General features: G+C 46.2%; 1 protein-coding gene across 1 annotated transcript; it reads right to left on the bottom strand.

The window, feature by feature from the left end:
* Nucleotides 1-2,583: 2,583 nt before the first annotated feature.
* Nucleotides 2,584-8,046, bottom strand: UMPS (uridine monophosphate synthetase). Its single transcript, XM_082284586.1, has 6 exons — nucleotides 7,894-8,046; nucleotides 7,501-7,654; nucleotides 5,533-6,201; nucleotides 4,657-4,832; nucleotides 4,028-4,142; nucleotides 2,584-3,238 (listed from the first exon to the last, which is right to left on the bottom strand). Exons 1-6 carry the CDS (start codon nucleotides 8,041-8,043, stop codon nucleotides 3,057-3,059), a joined length of 1,446 nt encoding a protein of 481 aa, XP_082140712.1. The 5' UTR covers nucleotides 8,044-8,046; the 3' UTR covers nucleotides 2,584-3,056.
* Between the last annotated feature and the right edge of the window lie 5,627 nt (nucleotides 8,047-13,673).

Here is a 13,673-nt window from a genome sequence, read left to right as displayed (position 1 = left end):
CAGAACAATCCCCAATCCCTAAGGACAGAAAATTCATGAGTAAAAACCACTCTAGCTCTCTCTTCTCACCTTGGTTTGGATATTCTCTCTGGACTATGGAAGAATCATGGGAAATGTGGCTCTGAGTCACAGAAAAAAAATGTATCTAGAAGTTAAAGGAATCCTTGAACAACAAAACAAGAAAATATTTTTTCCGGGAGATCTAGAACATTTTTTTAACTGGCTTTTCAAAAATTTCTTTTATATTTCTCGAGACTTACTTTTTGATATTAATCCTCCTGGAATTACTGGAATTAATCACGGGTGTTTTTGGCACAAGATCTGGGATGAGATAAGGGATCAAACAGAACATGCACTAGTGATAAAACCTCTGTGTGCATCCCTTGTAATCAGTGAAGCTCTTGAGGAGCATTTATATGGTCCCCTTACCCCTAGAGCAGAGGATGGCCGTAATCCCGTGGCCGAGACCGTGCGGCCGCCATCCCGGGAGCACATGACTGCAGCCGTGCCAGCGGAGGTGTCTGTGCTGGATGCGCCCGGCCCCCTCAGGAGCGCGCACCTTATCACGGACCCCATCCCTGTCTCGGGGTCCCCGGCCACGCGGCCGCGAGTGAGGGAGCGATGCCGCAGGCGCCGCGGGTGCCGTGGGCCACGAGCAGCCAGGAACCGGCATCGGCGTGGCAGCTCGCTCTGAGCACACGGCTCGGAGAGCCCTGCGGAGGGAGAAGCCGCGGTTTCCACAGCGACACGAGAAGCCGCGCAGCGCCGAGCCGGAACGGGGCTGCACCCAAAGCAGCGTGGAGTTTGCGGAGCGGAACCACTCACAGGGCACGGAGCCAGCAGCGATGGCAACGCGGGGCCGCGCAGAGCCCAGACACGCCGGAGCAGCGCCGCTCGGAGAGCGCGGAGCAGCCGCAACGCGGGGCCCGGCCGAGACGTCGGAGTCGGCGAGGCAGCGGCCACGCGGGACCAGCAGCCACGACGAACACGCAAGCACGTGATAGGAGGAGTTGTAGCCACAAAAGTCACAGGAACTGTGAAATGGTACAATGTAAAAAACAACTATGGATTTATAACACGAGATGATACAGGGGAAGATTTATTCATCCATAGAACTGCCATTAAAAGGAATAACCCTAAAAATTACCTGCAAAGCGTAGGAGATGGAGAAGTTGTACAATTTGATACAGTGCAAGGAAAGAAGGGTTTACAAGCAGCGAATGTTACCGGCCCTGGAGGTATTCCTGTCAAAGGCAGCCGCTGTGCACAAAATTATAAACAATATCCATCCCAGCAACTTCCCTACCCATAACCTACTTTCCCCTTTTACCCTATACCCAATATGAACCCCTTCCTAAGTTTACCCCATCCCCAGTTTATTCCTAATCTGTTTTTCACCCCATGGCTTCCCTATACATTTCCCTTTCCCTACAACTCCTCTCTGATGCCGAGGGGGGGATGAAAAGGGGGAGGGAAGAAATTAAACCCTCTCCTGCCTCAGTTTCCTCACAAAGCATGCTCGGAGAATCCTGTCTCCCTTCTGTCAGCCTTAAAATGTTCTAGAGAATCTGTTTGGACATTTAAAGACTCAGGAGGGTAGGTAGCTTGTTTTGTTTTGAAACTGTCCTTGTTGTTTACAATGTTAAGTTTTAAATCTCTTTTTGTTAAAAATAAACGGGTGAAATGTTGGGGCCCTCCCCCCCCACTGTGGGGTCCTGGGAGAGGGGCCCTGAGGGGAGGCACGGCGTTTCCCTACCCCTGGTCAGCCTCGTTCCCCGTTGGATGTTTTGTGTTCCCCTGCACGGACAAGGACCCTCGGGTCCTGTGACTGAGCAGTTCCTCAGCAGATCCTCAGCCACGCAGCTGGGGAAATAAACATCTCTGAAACATCTATCAAGAATCAGACCGTATATATCTCTTTTCCACGGGCCTCATTGTTTGATACGTGTTGCAGTATCCACGCTGTAACATTAGACATCCTGCATAAATTAAGCCAATCAAAAATCCCATCTCCTATTTTCAAAGATCTGATGAAGAGCCCAGCACTAATGGCAAAAACCTTTTCTCACTAAATACAGTTGTTCCTAGTGTACAGGTAAGTGTATTAACAAAAGGACCCTGCTTTCTGTGTGCTCTGGAACAGCAACAGTCCAGAACTGCATCACCACTGGTTTTTGACCTCTTGATCAAAAGGATTTTCATTGCTATGTGCACCACATACCTGCTAGTTATAAACTTAAGGCTATTCCATACTTTATAATCAAAGCCAATCATACACAATATTTCTACTTCTTCTTATTCACCATTAAGAGTAAAGGAAAGTAAAGCCTGAAAGTATTACAGCTATTGTCACAAGAAGTCTAATAAAGAACATTTTTGTTTCCTACTAGAGGAATTGAGAGCTCCCCTGTAATGAAGTGCACAACTAATTGCTCTGACAAATTCTGTGAACAGAATCATGAGCAATTCCTGCAGTCACAGACACACCAGAATGACTTTTTATGATACGTATGCCACAGGACAAAGACATAGAGCCATTGAAAAGGAAAATGGTAGCAAAAACGTATTTATTAAGCACCACATAATTCAATTCCACAGGGTGGCATTAAAACCTGCACCTGCCTCTTATAAACAGGAGAGCTGAATAAACCCATGAAGGTGGGGCAGCACATCAGGTGTGCAGGTGAAGCTTATTAAGAACACAGTAAAATACGATTTCCACAGACAGAAAAAAATTTGAGGTTGGGGAAAAGAAACAAAGGCAACAACAGCCAACAAAATACCCTTGGAGTGTTTTGTGCAACATTTTTCAAACAAGAAAGCTTACTAAGGCTAAAACATGGGCATGAAGTTCTGGGTTCTTACATTCAAGTATCAAAAACAACAACAGCAAGTACAATTTGATCTCTGTGTGTATGATTAAAACAACTTTGTAAGAGATTTTTCTCCAAAAGGGCAGTTTTCTATGGGCTGAAGTGTCCAGGTATTTAACTGGAACTCTCATGAGGGTTGCAGCTCCATCAGCTTTGCTTACTGGCTAGGACAGTGTCTAGTTTTCAGTCTTCTGCAGGAATACCAAGCCTGCTCATGTAGCTCTCCCAAGCTGCCTTCCTGTACTTCTCTGCTTCTTGGAGACGGTCTGAAACTGCCAAGATGCCACGTCCCACAATAATGATATCTGAACCTTTTTCACCAATGACTTCCTTGGGGCTTAGGTACTTCTGTCCAAGGTTATCACCTGAAATACAGACACCATTTTTTTCTCAGTTTGCACAAAACTGTGTTTACTAAAAACCTTCAAAGAGTGCTGGAACCAAGAACAGGTGCCCTGCTCCAGCTCTCATCCAAACAATCCACAAACAGAAGTAGAAACTGCATAGCCAACCAACCAACACAGATCAAATCTGACAGCCAGCACCCTCCTTCATGGTTTACCAATCGCAGTAGATGGAACAGTTACTCAAAGCAGCACCAATCAGGATTACTGAAATAAACCTCAGCCTTCTTAAAACAGGCATAACCCCCAATATTAATGTAAAAGCTTGTGATTTCAGTTTAGGTTTTCTAAGAATTAGGTATTGCAGAGAAACGTATCTTGCCTATCTGCTTCAATGATAACCTCTTTAGTCAGCACAAGACTTCCAATTCATTGATACTGCATCTATATCAATACCTAGTGTTTCACCTGGACTTCTCTATTTGTTAATTTTTTTTCACTCCTACTGAATAGTTTTACATCTCATCTAACACCTATCTGAAGATATTTTACATGTTTTTAGGGATGTGCTTTATAGTATGCACAGACCTCAAAACAAGAAAAAAGGTTGCATAGCCTGCTGGTTGCCTTCCAGAGCTCCCAGGAAAAGGATGAGCATACCCAGAAATATGGAAGAGAGCCCTTAGTGGGAAACAGACTCCTCCCAGATGAGAATCAGCATCCAAACCCTCTTCTGAAGCCACTTTTCCACTGGAGACTAGATCACTTCTGTACTTACAAACAGATTAAAGATATTTTAGAAAAAGTTACCTCCAGTTTGAAGCTGCACTCCTGGGGTTAAGTGAAGAAATTCTGGTTTATTACTAACTCTAGATCCACATATGAATCCAAAAACGAAATCTGGATTGTCTTCAGCCATCTGTACCTGAAAAAGATCAGTGAACAGTTACAAATGATATACTTAAAACTCAGCTGGCCTAGCAATCTGTTTCTCATCCACCCTCTGACACTTTAAACTGTGCAAGGCAGGGGTATGAAACACCTCTTGCTTTCCCAGTGTAAAGTCACTGCTTCCCTCTGGCAGGAAAGTGAATATTATGTTTCTTTCTATGTTATAAACAATACCACGAATGAATTTAAACTAATTAGAAATGCACTGCTTAAAGAAAGAAAGAAAAAAGAAGAAGTGGGGGGTGCTAATAGCAAACCTGGCACATATACTAGAATTCCAGGTGTGAACTCTGACCATCTCACGCCACTGGCCTACAGCTGCAACCTTTAAACACCACACTGTCATATTCCTGAATCTCCAAGGAAAAAACAAACACCTGTAATACTTAGAGCTGAAGGGACTTTTGGAAGTGCAAATAGTAGAAACACATAAAACCTCCCTGTCACACTTTACAAGCTTTTAACCTGAAACAAGACTGCCCACTTACTGCAGCTTTTGTGTATTCACCCGTGGCAAGAGACCCTTGGGAACTCATCTCAGCAACGAGGAGACAGCCACGCTGCAGAGGAAGACCTGCTTCCTTCAGACCTTTCACAACTCCAGAGCCTGGAACCACGTGGGCATTGACTATGTCCGCCCAGGATGCGATTCTGAACACACCACCTGAGAACATGGACAGGAAGACACAGAGTCATCAGAACTGTGTTAAACAGGAACCACAAGTTAAACAAAAACAGCTGCACACTAAATCACTCACATATTTAAAAGACAGTTTTACTGCTGAAGCTTGACAGTTATAAGTTCAGTCTCATCAGACAGTTCTGACAGCTGCCTAACCACGAAGTGTAATCTCTCCGTTTACTTTTCACAAACACTCGTTAGTGTCTCACCTTTCATATTCACTGAGACGTTTATGGTAGCCCAGAAATCCACTGTCACAGGTGCTATCTTCCCAGACAGCACATAGACCATATGGGACATAAGGATCAGGAAAAGAGAAGAGCAGTCCTGCAGCTGCAGATGGAGTACCAAAGGAAAGCCATGCTGGGCACACAAGCAATACAATAATAGCAGGCTGCCTTAAGAAGCCAGGCTGCAGTTTCTCACAGCACACAACTACTCAGAAGTACTTACTGAGCACAACCACAGATTCATAAAAAGGCTTAGGTTGGAAGGGACCTCAGGAGGTCATGCCCTCTCAGCAGGGTTAACTTCAACACTAGGTCAGGTTGCTCAGGGTCTTATCCCCCTGAGTATTTCCCAAGGCTGGAGATTCCACACTCTCTCCTGGCAACCTGTGCCAGCACTGCAGTTACACACACCAGCAGCAAAGTTATAGTAAATCCAGGTTGATGATAATCACCTTCATACTGATGTTTCACTGTGTTTCCAATATCTGCAAATTTCCTGTCTTCAAAAATCAAGAATTCATGTTGATCCGCGAGCGTTCTCAACTCCTTTACTACCTCCTGGGTGAAATCATTCAAGATGTCTATGTGAGTCTTCAGGATACAGATGCTGGGGCCCAGGGTGGCAGCTAGCTGCAGCAGCTCCTTGGGGCTGGTGACATCAGCAGAAAGGCACAAGTTTGTCTGCTTCTTTTCCATGAGCATGAGAAGCCTGGCTGCAATGGGATGCACCCCTGGCAGCTGGGCACGGGCGCTGAAGCTCAGCTCCTTGCAGACTCTCTTCACAGGAGCAGCACCATTCTGAGCCACTGCCTCAAACACATTTCCCTGAATGAATTTCTTCACCTTTTCAACCATCTCAGCAGCCACTTCTCCCCGCTGCTGGAGAATCTCCAGCACCCCAGACAAGGTGCACACAGAGTGCAGGCGAATTCCATGTTCCTCTAGCCTGGCCTTCCCACCCTGCTCCCTGTCCAACAGCACTATGGCATCTGTGACTTTTAATCCTTCTTTCTGAAGAACTTCTGCAGTTTCCAGTACACTGGATCCACTTGTTACCACATCTTCAATGATCAGGCATGTCTCTCCTGGATTAATGGTGCCTTCTACCATCCGCTTAGTACCTGAAAAATAAAAAGCAAACACTCCACCAAATTAAGAAAGGTTGGATGACCCAGATCTTAAGAGTATCAAAACTTTAATAGATGATACCACTTATCACAATTCTTACCACAGCTCACTCGCTGACCTGTAATTCAATTTGTAAACTGTTACTTCTCCAAGCTAATAAAATACTACTTTATGTTTCCTGAAGTTATATTCCATTAACAAAATTGACACACAGTTAAAAGCACCAATTCAAATGTTCAAATAAGATGACTTCAGAAGTTTATTACCGTCATGACTTGAAAGATCAGACTTACAAAATTATTCTCACGCTATTTAAAACATCTTAAAGGCAGCCAAGTTATTGGCACTCTTCAGCATGTCCCCTGTTTTCCACAGGCAGCACTCTGTTTTTAATATGCCTGTTAGAACAATTAGAAGGAGGAAAGCCTCAAGTGCCTTTGTCCTAACTAACAACAAGCACACATCCATGAAAGGCCTCCTGGGGGGACAATGACAAAGGATGCCTGGCTTTCCCAGGAGCAGCTAATCGCTGTCACAACTGGCTTGTGCCTCACAAGAAGGAACAGCAAATGTTTCCATGCCTGGCCCACTGCCTGACACAGGAGTAGCATTTAGTTTTGACATGGGTACTTTCTAATTACACACTGTTGGAAGAGGATGTGTAGAAATCCAGTTATATGGCAGCTTAATGCTTCAGTCTGCTGTCCCCCTTCCTTCATCACAAATAAATGGTACATTGAGCAGAAAAGGGACTGCTGCTCACCTGGCTCACTGATTACAGGATAATGAAAGAAAAAGGGGTTTGAAAGATAAATGAAGAGACTAGAAAGGTTCCTTTTGGAGCCAGTATGCAAAAAAGTTCTGTTTAAGAGCAAAACGTGGTTCTGGTGCCAGCATGCTGGAGAATCTGAGTTATAAATCCTTGTTTCTGGACGAGGCCACTAACCTAGAACCATAGCAATGGTAACAAGTCAAAGAAAAACAAAAAAAAAGATGCTGCTAAAGGAAAGAAACAAACTCTCACAAACAAAACCAAAGAAACACAAAACACCCTTCAAGAGTCTCCAAATCTCCTACAGCAGGACTAAAGCTGCAGCTTAACAGCTGGGAGAGGTTGATCAGGCTGGGATGCTATGGGAGGTTTGCTTTAGTGGGGGAAAGGGCCTGCTTCTTCAATTGCAATGGTAACCTTAAACTGGAGCGGAGCTGCTGTGCATTACAAAAGAACCACAAATATATAAAGTCATTTCCCAAACAAGGTAAGTTGCCAACTCTTGATTTGAAGGCTTTACCGTAGTCTTTTCCTTCCTTCCTCCGTATAAGCATTGGAACCTGATTTTCTGCGCAGATGATCGTGGCCAGCGGCAGCGCCGTGTAGGGAACGCCGCACACACAGTCGTACTCCAAACCGGCATCTTGGGCTGCTTGGAAAAGAAGTCCTGCAACCTGAAACGGAAACCCAAACGCTTTGTAAGCGCCACGCTGGCGCGAACGTGACGAAATCAATGAAACCCTCTCTGCTTGACACGACCCAAGAGCCGACCCTGCGGGGTCCCGGCCCTGGAGAGCCCCGGCGGCGCTGCCGTGCCCCGCTCCCCTGAGCCGTGAGGAACCCGCCACCCCGCAAAGGGCACGGACACACGTGGGGCCCGGCCCGGGCGGTGCCGGGGCTCCCCGGCCCGCACCTGTCGGAGGAGGCGCGGGTGGGACACGAGGCCGCGCAGGTCGATGTACACGGGGGAGGCGCGGCCGCTCTTCAGCACGAAGTGCCCGAAGCGCAGCGCGCCCGCCGCGCCCAGCGCCACCGCCACGGCGCCCTCAGGCCCCGCCGCCATGGCCGGCCCGGCGCGCGGAGATGATGCAGGGCGGGAGGGGCGCGGGGCGGGGACTCCGTGTGAGCAGCGGGGAGCGGGGGCCCGGCCCGCGTCCCCTGCCCGCCGCGGCAGCCCCGGCTGCGCCGTCCCGGCACTGCTCCCCGAGGCCCGTTCCGCCCTCCCCGAGTCCCAGTTCTGCCGCCAGCCCATTCCCCCGGGAAGCAGAAACCGCCGGTGCACGGAGGGTTTGATGTGACCCGAGGGTTTCTCGCCGCGTCGGCTCCCGGGGTGATTCCCAAAAGGCCGCTCGGTGGATGCAGCCAGGGTGACAATCCCGCGGGCTGGTTCCCTGAGAGATTCCTGCTGATAAGACGAGCTGAATAAAGCCGTCAGCCAGCCCGACCTCACTCAGAAAGATACTACACGTGTGAAATAAGACTGACCCGGTCTTCTCTGAATAATTTTATTTAATCAAAAAAAGCCCAGAAATGGAGTTGTTAGTATACTCTATTTATGGGAATGCAAGGACAGGAGATGTACAGGTCGAAGCTACATCTGTAGATGATCATATATACTGCAGTATAGTAACAACAACATGGGACAGCAAGTAGTCACCTCACAACAGTACACGTGAGTGATTAGACTTAAAAAGGAAATATTTACAAACCTGCCTTTACAAACCAACATTGTGTGCATACAAAATGAAATCCGCAATAAAACTGAAGATACATTTAAGGCAGACCAGCAATACACTGAAATAATTAAGGCTGTGGAATTACTTTGCACCTTGAAAATGCTGAGCTGTTAGCAATACTGTTTCTTTTTTCCTCCTTCAGTGGATTGTTGCTAAAATTGAAAAGCATCAATATGTTCCAACTGTTTGCTCTTATCTCGGTGAATGTCTGAGATTTAATTTTGTTTTTTTGCACTTGCTATTGCATTTTCTTTCCAAAAGTTATCAGCAAATTGACCTCAGTGGCAGAGCAGTGTTGAACAGTTTGGTAGAAAGAGAAGTAAAAGCACCAGCATCAGAAGTAGGACATGAAGGTGAAATATGGCTTGAGTAGAGAAGATGTTGGTTTTTCACTAGCTCCATAATAAAGACTACACTTACAGCAAACATTCAGCATCCTGACGCCATGGAAACACTCAGCACCATACAGATCCTAGAACGAGAGTACATCACTTGATGGCAGTGTGCAGTCAGCCTAGTAAAATGGGATTTTATTTTGTTTCCTTGGGAAAGCACCATTTTCTGATGGGACATGAGTGAATGAGCTCAAAAATAAACCCAAGCCCTGTGTTAGAGGAAAATCCACCTCTGCTGTGAAAGGAACAGGAACAAAAAAAGGCAGTGAGCCCCTGTGCATGTAAATTTTCTGTTAGAGCTTTATGTGCACAGAGAAGCCTTTACACCTGTCTCTGAAGTTTATGTTATCCTTGGTTAATTGACACAGTCCCCTCATTGCAAGGGCATTAAAATAGGGTTATATACAGTCAGGTGCGTGTGGTTCTGTATTCAGCCTTTATGTACAATATTTGTAGCACAGGCCTAACAGCATTGTCAGAAATGCTAATGAACTCCACTGAAGCCACAGCCTCGGGGTCAGTTGAGGGCACAGACTTTGTCTCAGCATTAACTTAGAAGTAAAAAGATACATGTTACTGAAAAAACTCCAGTCCATAGTCTTTTAAAATGAAAGGGCGGTAAGACTAAAAGAAACTTGTTGGTATCACTGAGAAGAGAGAGACATTTTATAAATTTTAAAGCCTAGATTGCTTTAAAATGCTAACGTCTACAACTCTGGCTGTAGCTTGGGTGGAAGGTGGGGCCTCCCACGGGGCAGCAAGTGCCCGGACATCTAATGGGGGCTGACAGTGTTACACTGGCCAGCAGATTCCTGCCCTGGCCTGGCTGCTCCAAGTGGAGTGGAGAGAGAGGCAAATTAATTTCTCATTGCACATTCATTAAATGAAGCCATCTTAAGTAAGGAGCCTGCCATGCCACCACATCCTCTGGGCTCTGTGTCACCAGCACCTTTGCTGCAGCCTTCTTGTCACCCAGCACCTGGGGACACTGTGAGCCACCCTTTGATGTCAGAGCAGGCTAAGAACACTGTGGAGGTGTCTGAAGGTGGTGGCTGTGTGCACAGTGGCACTCCACACAGAGCTTGTGCTGCACTGTTGTCTGTATTCCTGTTGGTCATTCTGGATGGTTGGAAGCTGCTGGAGAAGCTGAAGGGTGTGGCTACCACCATGCCTTCACTTGGCTGTCGTGGGAACACCCTGAGTGGTGCAACTGCAGGTGGAAATCTTCCCCTCGGGGTCAGATGTTCTCTGGGGAGCTTTTTGAGAAACCATGTTTGTTACAGACAATATTTCATGCACCAAAAAATTCAGTGGTTGGAGAATGCTACACAGGGGGTTGGCTGTGTTGCTTCTCACCCAGCAGGTGCACTCCAGGCCTACTTACTGAGCTTCTGTAATCTCTTTACAATGGAGTTACAGTTTTCAACAGAGTTACAGGACCTGTTTTATCTGCAGAGGCACCACAGGTTGGTTTAAAAAGACTTTGAAAGAGCAAAGTCAGTATACTTCCTCTGTATTTATCATATGGCAGCATTTCATGTCAACTTGGCATTATTCAGGCAAAGGAAATATTTGAGATAAAAAGCAAGGATGGCTGATAATCACAAATGTTATATGGAAGTTTTAACTGGTTCAAGTATTCCTGAACGTGCTTTAAGAAGAGCAGTGCCTGGGAAGAGGCGTTCTCTAACATGAATACGGAAAAAGCAAAACCACAGAAAAAAGTAACCCCAGAACATTCAAATTCTTCAGAGTTCAGCACTTCCAGCTCTCTCAACAAGGAGTCTTTTTTGAATCTGAGCACCAATACCTAATTATATACCCTCCTTCTTTCAGCCTTTTGGGTTTTCTTTTCTTTGATAGAAATGAGAGGCTTAAATATTACCTTAAAGAATCTAGCTCTTTCCCCCAGTGCATCTGAAGTGTCTGCTCTTGTAGTTTGACATACGAATGCAGGAGGTAGGAAAACAAAATGCTAAATAACTCCAAATCACATGTGATACATGAGAATTTGTTTGTATTAACGCCAAGCGGAAAGCCTGTGGCTTAAACTGCACCCATGGGCCTAATAAAAGCTGTGGGTTTTACAGACCACATTTCCACTAACATTTTTTAAGGGCAGCACAATCACAGCACACAGAGCCAGCTTTGACAAATAAGAAGAATTACAGACAGTCCTGTAGTGAAAAAGTACCTGAGGCTGGTGGTAATTAAAGACCCCCCTTGACTGCTGTCTGTATTCAGTTGCTAAGAAATTGCACACTTTGCACTGTTGCTCAGGATGAGAGTCTGGTCTTTATCTGAGGTGCTGCTGGATTGCTTAGAAAATCAGCTGCTGCTCTAGAGAGCAACTGAGATAGGTTCTAGATGATTCAAAAAGCTTAACCTTCTGTGAACACTTGTCTCTTTCAAACCTTTCCACAACTCCCTGCCTGTGTTAAATCTCTCACTTCTGATTCTGCTGAGGCACCTGGGCTCACCCTTCTGCCTGTGGCTTCCCCATCTCAAGGGCTGTTCTTTGTTGCACACACACAATGCTGGGCGCTGAGGGTTTTTGCTGTGCCTTGTCTCTTCTCCACTAACAAAATACTGACCACTCCGGTGTAGTGGGAGAGCAAGCAAAAAGGGAAGGGCCAGGTGTCCTCCCTGCTGTGAAACTGAGCTTGGAGGTGGATCAAAAAAGGGCTATCAGAGCCGGTATCTCCACCACCCACTGGCAGAGACAGCACTTGCTCCTGTATGCTCATAGTGCAGTTACTTGGATGGTAAATGAGATTTGACTCTCGCCCTTACAAGAGAGTCTGTATGAGCACACGTGGTCAGATCAAGCCCTTTTCCTTAGGAAAACCTTTGGTAACAACTGCCATTTCCCATTACAGGCACACAAATGGTACTCAGCACCGAAACAAAGTCCCTGCATGCCAGGGGGAAAAAATCTCTTTGACTGTAACCCCTCAAGGCTGTAGAGCTTTGTGGTGTGGCAGTGGGATGGGGAAGCCCCAGCTGGTTTCCCCTTCCAATCACATTTCTGGAAAGGATGATTTTGCCAACCTACAAACTTCTGATTTGTCACTGCAGACTCCCTGTGTTGGTTATACCTAAGGCTGGCCCCGTCACTGTAACATCAATATGATGATGTTGCAACTTGGCTTGCAAGAGAGAAATGTTTTAATTGTGAATATTATTTTTTTATTACAAATTAGGCTTTGGACATAAAAATATCCTCATGAATGCTTTGTTTATGAGGTGCTAATGGTGGCTGAGAGATATTTACAAGTTTGGAAATGAAACAAATGACATACTTTAAACACTGAAAACGATTTTCAAGCTGTAAGCACAAGAATGAACTCACCACTCCTACTGCACTCTGAAAGGCTTAGATGGACTTTGGGCCAAGCAATTCTGAAGCTAGAAATGGAACAGGACCTTTTATATTTATATATATTTATATCTATGATACAATATATGTATACTGAAAACCTGTGATAGAAAAAATTGTCTTCATCACCATCGTCATCTAGTTTACAGATACTGCAAAAATTGAACTCTGCCTTTTCTCAATGCACAGGTTTTGCAAAAGATTTCTGTACAATGTGTATAAAATGCTTTTAAAAAACCCACCATAGTCCCATTGTGCTTAGTCAGAACCAGCTGTATGCTCCAATGAATTAATTGCCTTAATCATAGCTCTGAAAGGTGCTGCATGTTGACTTAACACAGCAGAAAGCCCAAGGAGGGGCTTAATGGAGGATTTTGGTCTGAGCACTACCATGCAACAGGAGTGTACCTAAGCCACACCACCATGGGAGCTGATCCAGCAGTGACTGGAGCCTGATCTTGCATGTCCTATGCAGGCGAAGTCCCCACTGAAATCATGGCAGACCTCGGCATATGGGGCTTGAGAAATCTGACTGATAACCTGGAGCAGGCTTGCAATGATTTCAGCAAAAACTGACTGGTCCAGTTCTGTAGTACGTGCTAAGGTCAGCCTGGTGTCACTCCCCCCCACTATTCTACTCCTAATCTTTTGTACATTTTGAATTCAGTTCAGCAAGATCAAGAGGATTTCTTATAAGGCTGCCTCACAAAGATTAAGGCAACTGCAGTTTTGGCTCTCGTTCCCAGTCGGTGTTTGCGTCCCGCAGTCCTTTTTTGGTGGTGGATGTTACAATACCACATGCCCCAAGAGAGGGAGCATGTCCCTGCTGCTGTCACCCCCTTTGCCTTGGTCCCATTGTCACATCCGCAGCGATTCCCACCATGCAGCTGTGGAATGCAAACGCCAAACGCGGGATATGTACAGACGGATCCGCGTGCTCCCGGCGGCGCTCCCGGCTCAGGACCAGCAGCGTAGGATCCCATGGATGGAGGCACTACGTGCCTGGGTTCATCCTGCTCAACAGGAAGCTCTTGACGCTGGGGATCGGGTGCACATCATACTGGTGCCTGCGGCGCTCGATGAAGGAAGCCAAGCGGGAGGTATCCAGTGGGATCTTGGAATAGCTGCCATTGTGCGGCTGCAGCCATGGATGCTGTAAACAAGTGGCAGCCGTCGGCCTTCT

Source organism: Coloeus monedula (genome assembly GCF_965178545.1).
Source record: "Coloeus monedula genome assembly, chromosome: 7".
In the NCBI taxonomy this organism is placed as follows: domain Eukaryota; kingdom Metazoa; phylum Chordata; class Aves; order Passeriformes; family Corvidae; genus Coloeus; species Coloeus monedula.
This window is presented reverse-complemented; position numbering and strand designations above follow the sequence as displayed.